A 21502-nucleotide genomic window follows, 5' to 3' on the forward strand; every position below is an offset into this window, starting at 1 on the left:
TAATTCACTATCCATTGTCCTATCCATAAATCCCTAGTAAATAGTATTGTCTGAATTACAATAAATGATACATTCCTTATAAAATATTATAAAATACAAAATTAATTATGATTTTTTTTATAATTCTATAGTTGATATCTATGTTGAAATTTGTGTTTCATAGAGAACTTGTGATGTAGCAATTAATAAAAAATTTATTTTAATTAATACTGATATAAAAACATGATATAAAATGTTGATAAAACATATTTAAATCTAGTCTTTTTCTTTTTTCTTTCTAGTACCAATGGTTCTCTTATTTCCAGTGACAGAGAAATCAAACTGTTCAACCTTCAGGTCTGATTCTACCTTCTCAAGGTATGTTTTCAGCTCTCCCTGCAGTTTGCAAATAAACTTCAGTTATTCATTTAAATAAGTACAGTAGATTAGATCCTTACTCAGTAAATTGAAGCAATAAGATGACTGTGCAATGAAAGGTATCATAAGTGTATTTTTGATAAACTGAAGTTTTTCCTTTGTTCTGAAAGACTTCCCCTCCGGGGACAAGAGGGTGACTGTGTACTTGCTGTGTGAAAGACCTGATCCACCACGCTTCTTGACCCGCCTTTTCCATCCCTTGGGCAGGCTGGTATCTGTGTACAGAACTTTACCTGACAAATTTAAGAATATTAATCATAAAATTCCAGGTACTAAAAATTCTGACCAATAAGAACTCTTTCATTTATTGGCTATAGGTTCAGAGACCAATAAGAATACAGGTAAAATTATCCAAGACAAAATTTTAACCAATCAGAACACTTACATTGTTTTGCAGAAGGTTCATCCGACCAATCAGATTCTGAGTCGTCAGCAGCTGCGGATTTTTTCTTAAGCTTCTTCTTTCCAGCAATACTACTTGGTTTCCTAAATTGAATGTTTGCTATAAAACTTTATGATTAGATTAAAATAACACATAAAGATATTGTATATTTAAAACTGGGGTTGGCAATCCGGATCCGGAATCCGCCCAATTTTTGAGCCAATTTTGGAATCCGAATCCGGAACCAATTTTTTAATAGCAGATTCCGGATTCATAATTTTGGTAGGCTAAAGGGGGGGGGGGGGAAATGTGGTGACTCGTGCCACGACATACCAGCAATTTTATTTTGGGTGCTACTCCCTTAGTTTTAGAGATAATTGGGTGAAATCTTTTGGGCTGGGTCACTAATTACCCCAACTAGAGGTATCTTTCAAAAAAACGGCGGCGGGTCCGCCGCTCCCGCCATTCGCCGCCATTTTCCGCCGCCGCCAAAAAAAAATTTTTTATTGCATTTCTCGCCGAATTAGGCAATTTGGAATCATTTGAGACCATGTTATTTTTTTCAAAAATTTTTCCCCTTATAACCAACCCTGCGGGGGGACTTAGTCATTTTTTTCAAATTCTCGTTTATCAAAGTATATCTTAAATTCAGTGCCTCTACTAAGCTTTTAAAGATATTGAAACAAAATCTTTTGAGGTAGGTCAGTAAAAAATATTTGAATAAAAAATGGTGGCAGTACCGCCGCTCCCGCCGTCCACCGCCATTTTCCGCCGTCGCCGCCAAAATTTTTTTATTGCATTTCTCGCCGAATTAGGCAATTTGGAATCATTTGAGACCATATTATTTTTTTCAAAAATTTTTCCCCTTACAAGCCGTCCTGTGGGCGGCGGAAAATGGCGGTGGATGGCGGGAGCGGTGGTACCGCTGCCATTTTTTATTCAAATATTTTTTTGCTGATCTACCTCAAAAGGTTTTATCTCAATATCTTTAAAAGCTTAGGAGAGGCACTGAATTTAAGATATACCTTGATAAACGAGAATTTGAACAAAATGACTAAGTCCCCCCGCAGGGTTGGTTATAAGGGGAAAAATTTTTGAAAAAAATAACATGGTCTCAAATGATTCCAAATTGCCTAATTCGGCGAGAAATGCAATAAATTTTTTTTTTTTGGCGGCGGCGGAAAAAGGCGGCGAATGGCGGGAGCGGCGGACCCGCCGCCGTTTTTTTTGAAAGATACCTCTAGTTGGGGTAATTAGTGACCCAGCCCAAAAGATTTCACCCAATTATCTCTAAAACTAAGGGAGTAGCACCCAAAATAAAATTGCTGGTATGTCGTGGCACGAGTCACCACATTTCCCCCCCCCCCCTTTAGCGTCTTGTTTTTTTTCTTTCAACTGCTTTTTTTGGAAGGCAAAGATTATCATCATTACATATAAAATCTTTTAAAATCTGGTTCGATTATCGGAAGTGAATTATAGAGAACACCAAGAACAATAATTTTTAGGACATATGTAGCACTTAATTTTTTAGAATTTAAAAAAAATCCTTTTTAAAATACTGCTAGAATCCGGAATCCGAATCCGGAATCCGCCAAAAATAAGAATCCGGAATCCGCAAGGAATCCGCCATTTCTTTTAAGGATTCTTTTAAGAATACGGAATCCGAATCCGGCCCAAAAATTTGACGGATTTCCATATCTATTTTAAACATAATAGTTATTTCTCGCATTGTATTATAACAGTTTTCCGCAGATATAGAATGTAAAATTAAGAGATTAAAACCAGTTTTTAAGCCCCGAGGTGCCGAAGGCACGGGCTAAAAAATCTGGTTTTAATCTTATGATAGTACTTTTTTACATTCTTAGAAAGCTGGATATAATACGATGATAGACATAGTTTTTTTCGTATGGATGAGAACCGGTTCCTATCCACCGGATTCGAATGAATATGAGAAATGTTGTTAGATTATTCTTGCTTCAATGACTTACTTGTTTGCAATTTTTGGTGGTAATTCTGGCTGTATTTTTGTTCTTTTGAATCCTAATCCATGCTCTACTAAATCTGCTAACATATCTTGTTCAGCTGAAATAAAAATTGAATATGTTATCAATTTGTTAAAGACACATCTTTAACATTGAACAATTGAATAAGCTTATCTATTGCAACAGATGATTATCTATAACACAAAGTAGCTTGATGTCTGTCCGTCCGTCCGTCTGTCCCTTTTTTTTGCTTGGTCCTTGGTCCTTTATGTTTTGTAGAAGATTTCCTTGGTCCTTTATGTTTTGTAGAAGATTTCCTTGGTCCTTTATGTTTTGTAGAAGATTTCCTTGGTCCTTTATGTTTTGTAGAAGATTTCCTTGGTCCTTTATGTTTTGTAGAAGATTTCCTTGGTCCTTTATGTTTTGTAAAAGATTTCCTTGGTCTTTTATGTTTTGTAGAAGATTTCCTTGGTCCTTTATGTTTTGTAGAAGATTTCCTTGGTCCTTTATGTTTTGTAGAAGATTTCCTTGGTCCTTTGTTTTGTAGAAGATTTCCTTGGTCCTTTATGTTTTGTAGAAGATTTCCTTGGTCCTTTATGTTTTGTAGAAGATTTCCTTGGTCCTTTATGTTTTGTAGAAGATTCCCTTGGTCCTTTATGTTTTGTAGAAGATTTCCTTGGTCCTTTATGTTTTGTAGAAGATTTCCTTGGTCCTTTATGTTTTGTAGAAGATTTCCTTGGTCCTTTATGTTTTGTAGAAGATTTCCTTGGTCCTTTATGTTTTGTAGAAGATTTCCTTGGTCCTTTATGTTTTGTAGAAGATTCCCTTGGTCCTTTATGTTTTGTAGAAGATTTCCTTGGTCCTTTATGTTTTGTAGAAGATTTCCTAAATCCTTTAACGAATTTTGCCTTAATTTTATTTATCACCTCTTGGGGCAAAGCCCCTAGAGGCTAGGGGCGAAGCCGCTAGTGATAGAATAAATCTACAGCCAGTAAAAGTTATTCAACAAGACAGGGGTGTATATTCTGTAAATTTAACCTGCTATGTGAAAAGGGGAAACAAATTAAATAAAGAGGTTTCGACACATTTTTCCCCATTCTTGGGGGATAAAACTAGATAAATATGTGGAATGGGTAAAAAATGATCAAAATAAAGAGTAGGTACTAGAAAAATTTATCAAATTTTCCCCCTTTTCAGAGGAAAAAAACTAAGGGGGGAAAAATGAAATATTTTGCAGCAGGGGAAATAATTCTTGTGCAGAATATGCACTCTGCTGAACAAGACACTGAAATTTGTAAATTAACATTTCCAAAACAAAACATTGCACAAAAACTGCTTTCAATTAGTGGTAAAAAGTACATTATACAAACAATAAGCCATATTAAAAATTGTAAAATCCTACCTAGCATAAAAAGGAATGTATTGATAAACTCATCATAATCATGAACCCGCCTACAATCATCACTCACAAACTTGTTATGTTTCTCCATTTCGTCCCGCAAGGTTAGCTCAGTCTGGTAAATGCTGCACTCTATGCCCCTAAACGGACAATGGAGTATAGATTTATCTGGATCCAAATAAACAGGGTAGTCCGGGATCTAAAGGGATAAGACAATGGCCGATAAAATGATGTACATCCCCACCCCAATGATCACACACAAATTTTTTTACTTTTGTAGATTACAATTAGTGGTTGAAACACTTTGACAATGAACTTAATAAACCAACCAATCAAAAATCAATAAAAGTCCACAAAGTAGTTAAGCCAACAAATAAGAAAATGTTATTATAAAACTTTGGTGATTATTGTAATAAACAATCCAATTTGCTCTCCCTCCCTGGGGTAGATACAATTACTTTATCTTTCTTTTTTAAAAAAGATTTAATAAATACTAGTCATGTTGCACTCTTTTTAACATTTAGAATTCTAATTTTCTAATAGGGGGGAGGAAGGTTGTGCCAAAATTCCGTAAAGGAGTGAGTTTTAAGGCTTAAAAATAGTAGTAGAACGATAATATTTACCAAATATAAATATATAAATTTTTTGCCTATGGTTCTATTCAATAAGGAATACACATATTTGGTAAATATCATCGTTCTATTAATGTTTTTAAGCCTTAAAACTCTAATTTTAATACTAAAATAAGTTTAATTACCTTAGTAGTGAAAGTAAGTCTGATGGTTGAAACTCATTTGGAGATATCAATATTTGTACCTTAAAAGTAAAGGATTTTATATAAATGCAACCATCACGTCATCAATTCGCAAATGGCACTTACAATCCGAATTTCGTTTTGAAACTTGACATGAGTAATCCTTGGTAGGTCTATTTTCCCTAAATCGAACAAAAAATTGGAAAAGTATTAGGTACAAAAAGTTGATTCCTACGAAATTAATGATAGGATTTGCCCTGAAAATAGCCAAAAAGGGTTACTCAATACTCATGCCAAGTTTCACAAAGAAATTAGGATTTTAAGTGCATTGATTACGAGGTGGTTGCATTACCCCCCCCCCCCCCTTAATACAGTCAATATTCCATTATTTTTGTAGCAACGTAGCTTCTTGTCATCTATGGTAGTTTGTACGTCAGTTTAAAAACAAACAAACTTTTAAATAGTCTCTAATATTTGCAGTCATTTGCTTTTGTTTTCAGATTATATTGTTGTTACAAAATTTTCCTTAAATAATTATTAGATAGGTATATATTATTTGTTAAAATATTATGATAAAACTACAAGGAAAGTAAGTCGTTTGTCCTAATATTGCCAATGTTGTGCCGAGTACTTACTGAAGGATCAAAATCCGGGTAATCTTGGTGAAGACTGTAGCTGAACAACGGCCATCTGTGGTCAATTTCTTCTTCGGATTCAACCTTTTCATTTTTTACTACAAGTTCGTTAATTTTAGCCTTTTCTGTGCTATCAACACCATTTTCAAGAGGATCTTTGTCTTGGTCTGCTTCCGTGCTGTCTTCAAACTTGACATCAACCAATTCAGGGCTGACGCACAATGGATCTTTATCTGAGCTAGTGCCAGCCTTTGTCTCAGCAGCAAGATTATCTTCTTCAGCTAAAGGATCGCAATTGACTTCCTCAATGTTTGTACTTTCAGGTGAATTGTCTTCTATTTCAATTATGTCTTTGGACTTGTCATGAGATTCGTTGTAGTTGTCAGAAGTGTCCATTTCAGTGTCGTTTTCGTTGTCATCAATCCAGGCCGTTTGGGTTTCCTCAAACTCTTCACAGCCCTAAGAAACAGTTTTTTTTTAGATGAATGATGTATAAAATGACAATGTGCTCTGCATATAGAGTTCATACAAAATCAAGGTTTTAAATTGATTAAATTTCAACGTAAGATTAAAGAAACTCTATAAAAGGTAGATATTTTTACCTCCATTAGAGGCGATTTAGAGTAGTCATGGGCGGTCAGCAATGGATTTGATTGGAAAGGAGACAGTGGCTGTTGGGTAGATTCGGCTGAACTGCCTCTAGAGACCCGAAGCAAAGGTTTGTTGACAGGCTTTCCTGATGCGTCTAAAAAGAAATAATAGTAAGAATGGCAACATCATTCAAGAGTATTTTTATTCTTTATCAACATCCAAATATAATAGTATAGAAAATGAGTTTCTTACCAGGCAAGGAAAGTTTAGCTGTAATATCAAGTTTCTCCTTTTCTTCCTCATTCTTCACTTGTTCAAGTATTTGTGTAGTTTCAGTAATAGAATCTTCAATAGAATCATCATCTTTCTTAATATCAGCTTCATTAACATCAGCCTTTTCTTCTTTTTCCTTCTTGATAGTAGCATCAATAGTCTTCTTTGGTTTGATTAATTCAGTGTCTGCTTCAGTGACTCCTTCTTTGAAAATAGTTTTAAAGTCACTAAGAACAGCGGATACATCTTTGTCTATCCGCATTGCCTCTTCTGATGTACCTACAAAGTAGAGTCATTAAATAAATCTTCCTTTGAATCAAGCAATCAATCAATTTTCAATCCTTTCTTTTGGAAAATCAGTCTATCTTTATCAACATAAAGTTTTGGAAGAACTTGAAGTCTGTTTCTATAACCAAAGATTTTAATTTATCTATAACTCTATTTGTCAATCAATCAATCAACCAATCAATCAATAATTACCTGGGTCCAAGTAAAGTATTTCATCATCATCCGTGTACTTAGGAGGACCATTGGAAGATCTTGTACTGCGGCCAGACTTAGATTTGTCACTTGATACCTTCTTCATCTTGTACAGTTCAAGTAACTGTTGCAAAGCTAAAAAACATATGATTTACTAGTTTTTTAAATTGTTGTGCCATTTTATTATACAGAATCAAATTGAAGAGTTTGATTAAAATATTGGCTTTGATTTGATAAAGGCGGTTTTTAAAAAGATTATTAAGAAATTTGGGTAAAAAGATTCATCTTACAAAAAGGACCTCAACGTTGCCTATAGGTTACATTGAGAATAAAAAATAAATATACCTTTTAATATTGTATTTCTGTTGTACTCTAGCAGTTTAAGCTTCTTTTGGTTAATTTTTCGAGATTCTGGTACCAGCACCATTAATGCAAATCTAAAAAATAAAACATGATCAGATTGTCTTCCACAGATCTAGTATGAGTTCTTTGTAAATTTCATCATAATATTATACTCTTACATAAAAATTTTTTCATTAGGTACCAAACTAAGATTATATTTTTGAAAGAAAAAAACTATGAAATGAAAACCTGATATCAATAGGAGCGCCACCCTTAGCCATGCCAAGCCTCTGCTGAATCACTTCTCTCAGTTTTTCAGTCCAGTTATCCGGGTCTTCTATGGGTCCATGATCAATAGGGTATTTGCGGAGGCCGTCAAGTTCTATAAGCCTGTTGTTTATGGGCACGTAGCTAACAAAGTGGAAGGCTTCGCCAGTGTACCTGTAATCAAAATAATTAAAACACAAATAAAAAATGTAATACTATTATAAAAAGTAGTAAGGGTTTTCCTTTGATTTTTGACAATAAATTCTGAATTTGGGTATTAATTGTGATTGGGTAAAATATTCCTCCTACCTAGAGCCTGGCAAGGAAGGAGCATTACTCTTCTCAAACCTTCGCCTGGCGCGTGGAACTGCGTGAGAGTTGTGTGCATACGCAAGCTGCGCAGAATTACCGATTGCCAGACCCTTATTTTCTGGGTTCATTTCTAGAAAAAAAAGGAATATTATTTCAATTAACAGAATAACGTATGTAAAACTGATGTATATTTTTCAATCACATATGAAGCAAATACAACAAATAACACATGGGTGTTTACAATGACAATTTTTTATATTAAAATAGAAATCATAAAATTAATCTGCTTTATTGGTTCATACCTACGGCCCCTCAGTGATAACTATAATTCTTTTTATCTTACTATCCTTTAGTTCTTATTAAATTACCTTGTGTATGATTTTTAAGATTTTGCAGGGTGTCCCCAATCTTAACTTGTGGACAATTCAACAGGATGGATACAAGAGCATGTGTTGCACAACTTAAATAAAATAAAAGATAATTTTTCCTTTACTACAAGTATCTTTTTCATAAATTTTACATGCTTAATTTAAAAAAAAAATTCTTTGAACAATATGAATATTTTATTTCAATAAAAAATATAGATATTTGATTTAAAAGTACCTGTTTGGAACTATTTGCTGGGCAAAAAATATATTGTTAATTTTTTCCTCGTCTTTAACATAAAGACTTTCTTCCTCTACTATTTTTCTCCTGAACAAAAATCATTGTTTATAAATTTTCTAGGAGCAATATTTATTGAAAGAATAGGTAGAGAATATTAGTTTTAATATATCATTTCCAGGGAAGAAAAAGTTTACAGATGTTGTATCCACGAAAGATTCTATTATAATTCTGACAAAACAGCAATACCAGGGATAGAACAATGGAAGACAATTAAGCTTAACAAAAATTCTGCTTTGAAGCAGGTGAATATTGGAGGTCAAAATGGTTAAAAAATTATTTATTGGATAGTTTATTACCATGCACCAGCGATGCAAATTTTCAATCAATAATTTTTAACGATAGAATAACTTAATTTAATTGTCATCATTGGGCTGCACGCACACCTATTAATCGTTTATTGTCTTATTCCTATTCCATTTATAATTTTCCAGCTAATACCAACAACGTTATTAATTCGAGAGAAAAAAATCACGAAACCTATACGTTGGGGGACAATACTGTACCTTATTCCTGAATATTTTCTTTAAAAAAAGAAGAAAATTTGGATGGACAAGTGAAAGAAAAATATTAACAATACCTGGATCTTCTGTCTTCTATCCATCTGAATAGGAAGATAGCTCCATAGCAAGGCTTCTTTTCTATCAGAGGCTCACTTTGAAGATCATAGATCTCTTCAACCTTGATAAATAAGTATTATTATTATTTACAAAAAAAGGCCATATATAGAATAATATCAATAAATCAATACAAAAATGAAATCATCAAAAAACCAAAGAGGATTTCTCTCTTTGTTCAGAAAATGTTAAAAAGTTGGGTTATTGTCCCTTTCGTGGCAACGCTCCCTAAGGGGCGATTCTTCGTTTTTTTTACAGTAGCTTTTCTCCTATTTCTAGCCCCTGCGGGGGGCTCAAACCCTGCGGGTCCAATTGCCTAACCCTGTTGGGAAATCACCTAACCCAATATAACCTCACCTAACCTAAAATAACCTACCAAAAGCCATTTAAAAATACGACGAATCGCCCCTAAAGGGGCGTTTCCACGAAAGGGACTATTCCCAAAGGTCGATAATAATAACTTAAAAACTAGAAGAAAGCAAGAAATAAGAGAAACGTAAGGGAGTAGGGGGAAGCCGAAGGGTAGGTAGTTGACTTTCCTTATTCAATTTTAGTTTTTAAAAATGTATTTTTTTTCCTTGAGATGATTTAGGTATAAACCTTCTCTAGACATACATATAAGAAGGTTCACTGTAAAAAAAGAACTATATCTGTCAGTGTCCAGTGATATATGGGTGAATCAACACTGAAACGAGCAGAAATTTTCAACCATTCCTTTGGATGAGGAGCTAGAAGAAAAAGAACTTGAGTATAGCAAGTAAGTATATACACACAAACATCCCGTTACATTTATCTAATGATTACCTGAACCCCTTCAACACCCATATCCTCCATGAGGAGAGTGAAGAGGCCAGGATCAGACTCTAACTCCAGCCATCCCTCTGCCAGGTTGTACATGGCCTTCTTGTGCTCTGACGTCATTGTAGCCGTCTTTCCTGATAAGTAGACATATATAGACTAATTAAATTAAGGGAGTGTCGAAAATGCCGTAAGTTTATTTATTAAGAACATGATTATAAAGCTAAAAACGGCGACGGACCCATCATTGCCTACAAAAAATGCCATCACACCCTTTCTGAGTAATTTTTTTTTGCCAAATTAGACAATTAAAAACATTTTAGCTCCGGAAAACTTTTTAAAAGTAAAGCTTTTCTATAACTAGGGTCGGTCGGTCCATCCGAGAGATAGCTTTTTTTTGTTAATTTAGGCATTTTAGAATTGTCCTATCGACTTCAAACTTTGCATGGTGATTCCTGTAGTAGTTAGGTATGATTTAGAAAGCGTAGCAACTCTATAATCATTACCAGAATGTCCGTACGTCCATTTTTAACATATTGATTTTTGTTATATAATTATTCGTTTGATCTGATTTTTGGTATATTGATTCCTGGGACAACAAAGAACAATATTATAAGCAAATCAACTCTATAATCAAGTCATAAAAATGTAAGTATGTCCATAATTATGCTGTATAAAGCAGTTTTTCAACAAGTTTACTTACAATTTTGCTTTGACTCTTATACTTTTATATTCTGATTTTTCAGTTCAAACACTAAACAAATGTTAATGTCCGTTTGTCCTACCGTTTTAGTGCTTTGCTTTTTGGATTTTGTCATCCTTGTTTTTAAAGTTCTTACATTTGCACCGGACAATTATTTTTTTGTTTTTGTAGACATGACAATACTCTGTTAAAAATTTAACTTTATTACATTTAAAAGCGTTTGATGTTAATAAATGGATTATTGAAACAAATAGCAACTAATTAAGGTATTCTAACTAAATGCATGGTTAGAAATATAAGTATATAGGATAGTTCTAAACTTTACATGATCTCAGAGTATTATAATTTACTAACGGCTTTGCCTCTACAGGCCTCTAGTAACACTTGAGGAGGGGAGAGTTGAATCCCAGAACCCATTTTTAAAAATTGGGAGTAACAAAAAAAGGAGAAAAAATTGGGGGGAATGGGTCCTATAAAAAAACCCCCATTTTTTATTTTAGTTTTTAAAAAAAATTGGTGGGGGGGGGGGAGATTGTTAATTTTTTTAGGGGCGATTTAGGGTTGTGGTAACCTCAACGAACATAGTTAAAAACCTTCTCGGGATCTATGAGAAGCTACCCTGTTAAGGAGAACCCGATCGGTTCAGAGGTTAGCGAGATCCTTCGGTACAGACACACAGACAAACACACATCCTGTTACTTTATTATAACGATAATTTGAAAAATCATCATCTTTATTCATACCTGATTTCTTCTCTCTTCAAATTGTTCTAAAGCAGAATCATAAAAAATCCATTGTCATTCTTTGCAAATCTGAAAAAAACATTTGTAAAAAATAAACGGTTCACTTCTTAGCCGCAAGATTTATTACTTTGTAAAAGTAATATATAAATTTAGATTAAGCTTTCAATGCGAGTACTACTCATCTTCCGTGACTTGGTCATCTTGAAGCTCTTGTTTTTCTTCTTCTGTCTCACTCTATCATTGTGGACCCTAAATATAGAAATAAAATGAAAACTTGCGATTTTTTACGGGGGAGGAGCAGGGGGGAGGGGGGGGGTTTGCAACCAGACCCTAAATACAAAGGAGCAAAAATCACCGTTTCTGTACAGTTACACATTAAGCAACGACCATGCCAGATCCAAATTAACAACCCTGAGGTACTCCAAAAAAAATCAGGGGTGTATATCCTGCAAAATTAACCATGCTAAATAAAAATAAAAATTATGTTGTTGGGGGAAAAAAATGAAAAAATTTTGAGAAATGAAAACATTTTTTTTCCATTTTTCTCTCCTCCTTGGTGAAAAACTAAAATAATGTGTGAAAGGGGGGATAATATAAATAGAATAAAGAGTTCTGAATTTTTTTTCCATTTCCCCCTTCCTTGCTTGAAAGTAACCAGGAGGGAAAAAAATTTGCAGCAGGGGAAAAAAATAAATCTGATTAAAAATGAAAAATAAAAATTGGTTATGGATGGAAGGAAGGACGGACGGAGAGACAAACTTCATGGAGACCATCGATTTGGATGTCCCAACGGATATTCACATGACGAGAAAGCACTAATATTTTTTTAATTAGTGGAAAAAGTGAAAACTGTACGTCTTTTTTCAAAAAAGACGAACAGACACTATGAATTATAGAGTAGGTAGCTACTCAACAAATACTAAAACACATACCTAAGTTCTTCCTCGAATCCCATGAGACGCTTTCTGTTCAGGACAACCTTAGCATTCCTCTTCTTGGCAACTTGGAACTCACGAGTCTCCACAATTCTACGACGCTGCAGGGACTTGAACCTGTACAACAAGGATTATTTGGGTGCACATGCAGCGCAGCATTAAACAGAAATAAATGTGTAAGTATAGATGTTCTTTTGTAGCGACTCGGCAGTGACAGATTATATTTCGAACGTTATTAGATGATTTCCATATACCAGTGTTGCGGATCCGCATTGATTGTATGCGGATCCGGATCCTTGACAATAAAAATAAAATCACCAAATTTTTCAAAAACATTTATTCTTTAATCTCGAAGTCAATGTAAGAGAGAAGAGTGTGGGAGTGAATCAGCTGATCTTAACAAGGTTACCTGATATTTCAAAATTTGTAAGTAACTATTTTATATAAATTTAGGTAAATTTTTCCATAAATTTATACCCCAGGATCCGGATCCGCATTTTTTTGCGGATCCGGATCCTTGGACTCAAAAAAATGTGGATCCTTGCGGATCCGGATCCGCAACACTGCCATATACAATACAAAATCTGGATTGACAACGGTCGAACAAAGATTTGTATCTAGAAACGAGGACAATTATTTTTATCTTTAAGTAGTGCAGAAATAAAACAAGAAGGGCCACATCCATAAAAGGGAAGCACTGAAACGGTAGAACAAACGGTAGAAATTAACACTTGTAGTGTCAGAACTGAATAATCAGAATAAAAAGTATAAGAGTCGAAGCAAAATTGTAAGTAATTTTGTTGAAAAACTGCTTGAAACAGGATAATGCTTATGGACATACTTACATTTTTAGGACTTGATTATAGAGTTGCTTTGCCTATAATATTGTACTTTTTTTGTCCCAGAAATCAATGCTCCAAAAATCAGATCAAACGGATAATTAGATCACATAAAAATTTGCTGTTAAAAAAGTAAAAAAATCAACATGATTAAAATGGACGGACGGACATTCTGGTAATGATTATAGAGTTGCTACGCTTTCTAAATCGTACCTAACTACTACAGGAATTACCATGCAAAGTTTGAAAAAGATAGGACAATTCTGACATGCCTAAATTAACGAACAAAAGCTATCTATCTCGGACGGACGTAACCTAATTATAGAAAAGCTTCGCTTTTAAAAATCCTAGCATATCTTCTATAATACAAAGTAGAACGATGTCTGTCTGTCCGTCAGTCTGTCTGTCCGTCTGTCCCTTAAGATCTCGGTAACCACTGAACCGATCGGATTCTACTCTTCAGGGTATATGCCTATTGGTCCTGTGGTGGTTTTAGGCTATTTTCTTGGGGGGTGGGAACCCCCAACCCCCCCAAAAACCAAAAAGTCCCCCCCCCTTTTTTTTTTTTTTTTTTTTAGATTTCCATGGTCCTTTTAAGAATTTCGCCAAATTTTTTTTTTGATCACCTCTTGGGGCACAGCCCCTAGAGGCTAGGGGCGAAGCCGCTAGTATTATATAAAGTAGAATGATGTCTCTCTGTCCGTCCGTACGTCTGTCCCTTAAGATCTCGGTAACCACTGAACCGATTGGATTATACTCTTCAGGGAATATACCTACTGGTCCTGGGATGGTTTTAAGCTATTTTCTTGGGGGTGGGACACCCCTAATCCCCCCAAAAAATGAAAAATACCCCCCTCCCAAAAAATGAAAAATAACACAAAAATAGGTTGATTAAACCGCTTGGGGCAAAGCCCCTAGAGGCTAAGGGCGAAGCCGCTCGTCTATAATACAAAGTAGATTGATGTCTGTCCGTCTGAAGCCTAAGATCTCAGTAACCACTGAACCGATTGGGCTTTACTCTTCAGGGAATATACCTACTGGTCCTGTGATGGTTTTAAAATATTTTCTTGGGGGATGGGACACCCCCAACCCCCCCCCCCAAAAAAAAAACTAAAAAACCCAACCCCCCAAAAAAATTTATTTACATTTTTTTTTGTAAAATCTCAGTAACCGCTGAACTGATTGGGCTCTACTCTTCAGGGAATATACCTACTGGTCCTCTGGTGGTTTTAAGCTATTGGGGGGTGGGACACCCCAACCCCTCAAAAATAACATAAAATCCAAACTTCCAAAATATTATATTTCTTTTATTTTTGTAAACAAAAACCAGTAATTCGGGTGGGAGAACCCCACTGCACCATGGGGCAAAGCCCCTATGAATCCCCCCCCCCAAAATTTTTTTTGTTGGTATTATCCTCTGGCCGCAGCGCTCGGCTCCCTAGCCTGCCTAGCCGCAGCGCTCGGTCCCCTTGCCTGCCTAGCCGCAGCGCTCGGCTCCCTAGCCTAAAACCTAACCTAACCTAAAATAGTTGTTCGTCGGTAGTCGGGGGGGGGGGGGGGTGGGGTGGGGTTGGGGGGGGTTACAAAATTGAAAAAAAAATTTCTAAGAGGATAACGACCAAATTTTTATTTTTGTGTATGCGAACAACCTGGGTTTAAGGGGGGGGGGGGGGGGGTTAATGCAACCATCTCGTAATCAATGTATAAATGGCACTTAAAATTCGAATTTCGATCTGAAATTTTGCATGAGTAATCCTTGGTAGGTCTATTTTCCCTAAATCGAATAAAAAGTTGGAAAAAGTAACGACTGGCGGCTCAGCCGTAAAGCCGGTTTTTGGCTATTTTCAGAGCAAATTCATCATTAAATACGGAGGAATCAACTTTTTGAATGATAGTTTTACATTATTTGGTCTAAAAATGATACCTACTCTTGGCATTTTATAGCTTCTACCAGCCTTTTTTAGTCGACTCTAGCAGTTAAACAGAAAATTTTAAAAAGTTTATTGCTGTTATTTTCGATAATTTTGCCCTAAAAAAAACCCTTAAAACGGCTTTTACTTTTCCAATTTTTTGTTCGATTTAGGGAAAATAGATCTACCAAGGATTACTCATGCAAAATTTCAGATCGAAATTCGAATTCTAGGTGCCATTTATACATTGATTACGAGATGGTTGCATTAAACCCCCCCCCCCCCCCTTTTACCAATTTAAATTTTTGTGTATACGGCAAACAACCTGGGTTTAATTTTTACGAATTGATTTTTTTGTGCGTACAGCGCACAACCTGGGTTTAATTTTACCACAGAGTAATTAGACGAAGAATAACTTTTTCAAATATTTCTATTTCTATTGACTTCCCATTACTTCTTAGGGCTTCGCCCTTAGAGGCTAGGGGCGAAGCCGCTAGTTACCAAAAAAGTATCAAAGTTTACAAATACCAATACATAATTACTTACATGCTTCAGTAATGAAGCACAAAAATATCAGGGAGGGACAAACGGACTAAGTAAACTATAGAATAGATATTCAATTGCTATGATAAGAATGAAAGGAATATAAAAAAGGGAATATAATAAAAAAAAGCACAAGACCGTTACTTATCAATAAATAACTGTCTTTTCCAGCATGACTGACAGGCTGATGGAACAAACAAGTTTTCAACTGGCTCAGCCGTTTTGACGTTTTTTGCTATTTTCAGGGCAAATATATCAATAGTAAGGTAGGTATCCTTTTTTGAACCATATTCTTGCTTTATTTCATGTTAAATGATACCTACCTACTTAAAATATTTTTTTTTTAATTTTTAGTACTAGGCGCTTAAGGCTAGAACCGGCTGAAAACTGATGGGGATTAGATAGTTAGGGCTTGTGATTGATTAGCCCGGAAAATAGCCAAATGCTGCGTAAACGGCTTAGCCGCCAGCCGTTAACCGTTACTTTTCCAACTTTTTGTTCCATTTAGGGAAAATAGACCTACTACTCATGCCAAGTTTCAGAACGAAATTCGAATTCTAAGTGCAATTTGCGCATTGATTACAAGAGGGTTGCATTCAACCCCCCCCCCCCCTTTTAGGTAAATACAGCATACTGTAAGAGGACATACTTTCATTCTTATGATTTATCTATGGAGATGCTTCGCTTATAATATTATACCTTGTTGTCCTAGGAATTATTACTCCAAAATATCACACAAAAAGGCATATTCTAAACAGACGTACAGACTTTCTCTTTACGATTATAAAGTTGCTACGCCTCCTAAATCGTACCGAACTGTAATAGAAATCATCACGCAAAATTTGAAATTGATAAGACAATCCTAACATGTCTTAATTAACGAAAAGGGCTCTCCGTTAAGGACGGACGTACGGACCGATTCTAAAAGAAAAGCTTCGCTACTAAAAACCAACCTGTCCTCAAGAAGACTTCCTTCAGGCTTCAGAGTTCTTAGATTTCCCCTAATCTCGTCTGATAACTAGAAAAATTTAACAAATTATTAATTTTCTGATAAATTAAATAAATTTTCACATGTGGGGGTATTCAATAGGAAAAACACAGCTTTTACCAAATATGAAAATAATTCGAAAAAAAAAAAATTACGAAACCTAAACCAACGTGATTTTCAGCTGTCGTTGGGGGGGGGGGGGGGGGCAACACTTATTAGAAATAATGATTTTAATATTTGCACCCTAAATAAAGTTTTAGATTTATTTCACTTGTTGGCTATAACATATTCCAGGGAAAAACAACTACCTATAAGTTTTAAAGTCTGTAAAAGTAACTGGTATGATGACATCGGACAAACGAAACTAACAAACTAATGATATTATGATATTATGAATATTTAAATGACAAAGTTTTTTTTGCAATTAGGAAAACTTTTATTAAAATTAAAAAATAACCTTGATTTCAATATTTTGAGGTTTGTATTCGTATTTGGAAAGAGTTGTAGGTCCTTTCAACTTTTCAACTTCGCGTGCCTCCCTTCGTTCCCTCTTTTCCTGGACGGCGCGTTCAGTCGCGTTCATTTCCTGAAGAAAATAATATTTATAAAATTTTGTTGGAATATTTTTTAGTGGGTAGGGGGGGGGGTGGAGATTTGTTCCAGGGGCGCTTTCTCTTGGAATGGTAGAGGCATCCTCCCCTAAAAGAACTAAAAAGCTTGCTTGGACCTAGAAAAGCTTCACTGGAAGAGCCTATCGGTTTAGCAATTATCGAGACGGTGTAAATGGCATGTACTCAATATGTTTTATAAACGTTAAGAAGCGTTGCTTCGAAAGGGACTATTCCAAATGGGTATAGTCCCTTTCGTTGCAACGCACTTTAAGGGGGCGATTCTTCGTATTTTTCACAGTAGGTTTTCTCCTATTTCTAGCCCCTGCAGGGGGCTCTAACCCCGCGGGGCCAATTGCCTAACCCAATGGGGCAATCACCTAACCAAACCTTACCTAAAATAACCTATAAAGAGCCATTTTAAAAACATGCGTTGTTACGAAAGGGACTATTCCCGAAATTTTTAGATAATTTTCACTTCCAAACATTTTTAAGTTATACCTACCTATTTTGGATTCAATTACAGAAAAGAAAAAAAATTACCTTTTTGTAGGTTTTAACTGAAACAATTTTGTCCATTTCAATTTTTTCAGCCTTCGCCTTCTTCCTCAAATATTCTTCTCTTCTCCTCAGTATCTCTCTGCGTCTTTGTTGCCTGTAAAATTAACTGTTAGTAAACAAGGACAATTTTATCTGTAAATAGCGCACATGGATGAAAAAGACCAGTGAATTGTTGCTGAATAAAAACAGGATTCTGGTTATGCTATTACATCCTTATAATAAGTAGAAAGATATCTGTGTGTCTGTGTGTACCGAAGGATCTCGCTTACCACTGAACCGATATGTTTCTCCTTAACAAAGTAGGTTCTCGTAAGTCATGGGAAGGTTTATACTTATTTCGTGAGAGATAACAACCAACCTCACAAGGAAATTCGTCACAAGGAAATTCGTCCCAAGAAAAAAAAAATGAATAAGAGCGGATGTCTACTCCAACTTCAATTGCTTTTAGAGGCCTCTATAGGAGCAGCAGCTATTTTTATAAAGTGTAATATCATTGTATCGAATTAAAAAATTAAGTTTCACCATGGTTTCATATGAAAAAACTTTGAAATGTTAGGCATTTTTTGACTATACATCATCAAAGGTTTTGTTGAGTTCAAACTGCTGTGACACAAAAGTAAAGTTTTTCAATAAAAAATGTTAATTTAGAAAAAAGGATGGTAACTTGTAACGCTAATCAGTAATGCTCTCTTGTTTTAGATAACCAAGAAGAACCATCAACTGACTATCAAAGGCCTCGTGAAAGTCAAACAAACAATAAATGGATATTAAAATAATAAGTCACGAAACCTTTGCAAAGACTCACAAAGCCTATCTGCAAATAAGAAGCACACAATACCTACATATCAGGATGGCGCTTATTTCTCTTATTTGACTATTGGATGTATAATGGATGTATTATGGAGATCTCAAATATGTTGCTGCTTTCAGAACAAGCTTTTTATAATGACCGGGTGAGTTGAGTTTTTGTCTTATTTATGTAATATTATAAACAGTTTTATTAGTGTACTTTCGTAATTTAAAGCATTTGATTATGTTTGAACTCAACAAAACATTTGATGATATTTCGTCAAATAATGCTCAACATTTCAAAGTATTTTTTATATAAAACTATTGTGAAATTTGATTTTTTAAATCGATATAATGATATTAGACAGAACTCTAGTATATTCATAAAAAAAAAACATTTAGAATCACTGCTGGAAGGTGCCTAGAATCACTTGCTCAAGTTCGTGGACAGTCCCCTTTCCCTTTAATATTCATATAGAATCTAAAATGAACAAAATCATATTTGTTACTTACTTAGTCTTCAGCTTTGTTTCCTTGGTAAAGCCAGCTTCATCTTCCCCTTCAGCGTCGTCATCATCATCATCACTTTCCTCAACCTTGCCTCCCAGTTCTGGAATACCTTGAGCCATTTCCTGAAATGGTATCACTGATTAACAAGTTTTGTATAAGATTAAGGATCTATGTAGTTTTGAGAAGTACAAAAAAAGCGAAGGGATCTATCAAAAGGGATAAGAAAATGACCGATATATTGATGTACATCTCATATTATGATACACAAAATTACCCCTTCTGTAAATCACAATTAGTTGTTGAAACTTTTGGACACTCAACTTCATGAAACAACCAATCAAAATTCAGTAAAAGATCCAAAAGTTGTTAAGCCAATTAATAAGAATTATAAAACTTTAGGGACTAGTGGAATTAACAGCCCAATGTCCCCTCACTCCCTGCGAAAAGCGTTTGTGTTGCAGTTTGACCAGCAAAAGCTCCACATTAAAGCCAATTGTAATTTGACAAATTGACTCAAGAATCATGATTGCTCCTTGTATCAAAGATTTAACAAAATAGGTCACGATAATTATTGCTGCTCCTTTATAACTTTCACTAGCGGCTTCGTCCTTAGCTTCTAGGGGCTTTGTCCCAAGAGGTATGATTACATCATCAATTACCTAACCTACCAAGCCGAAAAAAATGCGAATAAGTCGCAAAATTCGTAAAAAATCTTGCTTTTGGGAAGGTTCGGGGTGTTCTACCCCCCAAGAAAATAGCTTAAAACCACCACAAGACCAGTAGGTATATTCCCTGAAGAGTAGGATTCGATCGATTCCTTGGTTACCGAGATCTTAAGGGAATTGGTGAACAATACAATAGTTATTTTAAGCGTCGCATTATAGAAAGCTTTCCGCATATATAAAAATTTTAAGACTAAAGCCAGTTCTATTAGGCCCGAGTGGCGGAAGTCCCTGGCTGACAAAACTGGTGTTAATTTTTTAAAATATTCGTTAAAAATTGTCTGTAATATGATGCTATACTTGATTTTCCAGTATGGCTGAGAACCGGTTCTAATCCACCGGATATTAATCGGTTTCGAAGCCATACTAGAATACAACAACACGCCTTTTCTTGAAAAAAACATCAGTAAAGTTGTAAGACTTGTAGAATATTGTCGGGACGCACTTACTTCCAGATATTCTCTGTAGGTTGGAGCTTTGTCTTCTGTAGGAAACATTCCGGTCAGCTGGCGTTCCAACTTCTTAGCCTTCTTTTCTTTCTCTATCTCAATCATAGCCGCCTGAAATTAATTCAAATATTAATCTATTCTAAAAATGTGTATTTTTAGGATAGATTAATATTTTAATTACCGGTAAGGATGAAACGTGATTATCTTGACTGCAATTCAAGATAGACGGCTGAACATATGAGCATTGAGAATCCACTATATAATTTACTTTAATAAAAGCTTCTTTAAATAAATCCATTGTTGAATATTGTCAACTATAGTTAACTATTGTCAGAATATCTACGATGCACTGCACAAAAACTAACTACATACTCTCAGGGCTGTATATTCTACATGAAATCCCCTGCTCAGGGGGGGGGGGGGGGGAATAAAAAATAAGTGGTTGGAGGGAAAAAAATGTAAAAATTAAGAAAACTGAAAACATTTTTTCCATTGATTTCTCTCCCCTTCTTGGTGAAAAAAACAAAAAAAATGTGTGCACAGCTAGCTTAAGCCAGGTACAGGTTTACCTGAGCACGCCAAAGAAACTAACTAGCAGGGATGTTCTAGGAAGGTATTGTGAGTTCATAACCACTCTTACTTAAATCGTAGCTGTAGCTTCCCTACTATGATTTTTTTCAAAATACATTTTCTTGGCTGCTGGGTTTCAATTTTTCTTTCTACTATAATTATGAAATGAATTGTTTGTTTCAGTGAGCTAGTTTACAAAGTTTAAAGAGCAAATCTATTTGTTAACTGGATATCTCAGTCATATGATCCAATCCATCAATGAAAAATGATAAAAGAATTCATATTCTTTTACTAATTATAAAATTTTAAAGTAGATACTTTCAAGGTTATATAATTTACATTTAGGCTAATAAACCATCCTTATTTTTAATTTAATTGATGAAAGCAATGATAAAAGCCTGGTGAATCTGTATCAGATTGTCCCAGAATATTTCTGAGACAATTCTGAAACACCTAGTATATTTTTCATTTCTCTACTGCAAATTATATCTTTGAAGTCAAAGATAAATAAGATTATTTTAAACTTAATCATCTAAACTATAATATGTCTGAAACAAGTAAACTGAAATAATCATAACACAACAAGAACAAACTTCTTAGTAGAAAATTAGAAATTATATTTTGATTTATTCAAGCCTTCTCAATTTTAATCATTTGAGAGTTACTGACTGGTAATATCAGTACATGTTTAACAATAGATCAGATAATTGACTCAAATTA

At 34.9% G+C, this 21502-nt stretch overlaps 2 protein-coding genes across 2 annotated transcripts in view; both read right to left on the reverse strand.

Moving 5' to 3' along the window:
- Positions 1 to 72: 72 nt before the first annotated feature.
- On the reverse strand, positions 73 to 11485 carry LOC145314396 (uncharacterized). The gene is made up of 18 exons (XM_080154281.1): positions 11359 to 11485; positions 9919 to 10049; positions 9078 to 9178; positions 8438 to 8527; positions 8203 to 8294; positions 7832 to 7964; positions 7505 to 7696; positions 7259 to 7350; positions 6914 to 7048; positions 6413 to 6712; positions 6172 to 6314; positions 5570 to 6028; positions 4938 to 4996; positions 4184 to 4320; positions 2788 to 2881; positions 803 to 903; positions 513 to 650; positions 73 to 374 (listed from the first exon to the last, which is right to left on the reverse strand). Exons 2-18 carry the CDS (start codon positions 10033 to 10035, stop codon positions 256 to 258), a joined length of 2502 nt encoding a protein of 833 aa, XP_080010407.1. The 5' UTR covers positions 10036 to 10049; positions 11359 to 11485; the 3' UTR covers positions 73 to 255.
- LOC145314400 (ribosome biogenesis protein NOP53) overlaps positions 11427 to 21502 on the reverse strand; it is a 19274-nt gene continuing 9198 nt past the window's right edge. The window contains exons 8-14 of the mRNA XM_080154286.1: positions 20213 to 20323; positions 19045 to 19163; positions 17725 to 17836; positions 17031 to 17159; positions 16539 to 16603; positions 12291 to 12410; positions 11427 to 11607 (exon numbers count right to left, since the gene is read on the reverse strand). Coding sequence (XP_080010412.1) covers positions 11508 to 11607; positions 12291 to 12410; positions 16539 to 16603; positions 17031 to 17159; positions 17725 to 17836; positions 19045 to 19163; positions 20213 to 20323 — 756 coding nt within the window. The 3' untranslated portion in view covers positions 11427 to 11507. The remainder of the gene's footprint in view (positions 11608 to 12290; positions 12411 to 16538; positions 16604 to 17030; positions 17160 to 17724; positions 17837 to 19044; positions 19164 to 20212; positions 20324 to 21502) is intronic.

Source organism: Acartia tonsa, chromosome 3, assembly GCF_053477335.1.
Source record: "Acartia tonsa isolate MP-2025a chromosome 3, ASM5347733v1, whole genome shotgun sequence".
Classification (NCBI taxonomy): Eukaryota; Metazoa; Arthropoda; class Copepoda; order Calanoida; family Acartiidae; genus Acartia; species Acartia tonsa.

Coding starts and splice junctions, on each gene's coding strand:
- LOC145314396 (XM_080154281.1), bottom strand. CDS start 10,035: ATGACGTCAGAGCACAAGAAGGCCATGTACAACCTGGCAGAGGGATGG. Junction 9,179..9,918: donor TGGGTGTTGAAGGGGTTCAG/GTAATCATTAGA, acceptor TTATTTATCAAG/GTTGAAGAGATCTATGATCT. Junction 8,295..8,437: donor CAGCAAATAGTTCCAAACAG/GTACTTTTAAAT, acceptor ATTTTATTTAAG/TTGTGCAACACATGCTCTTG.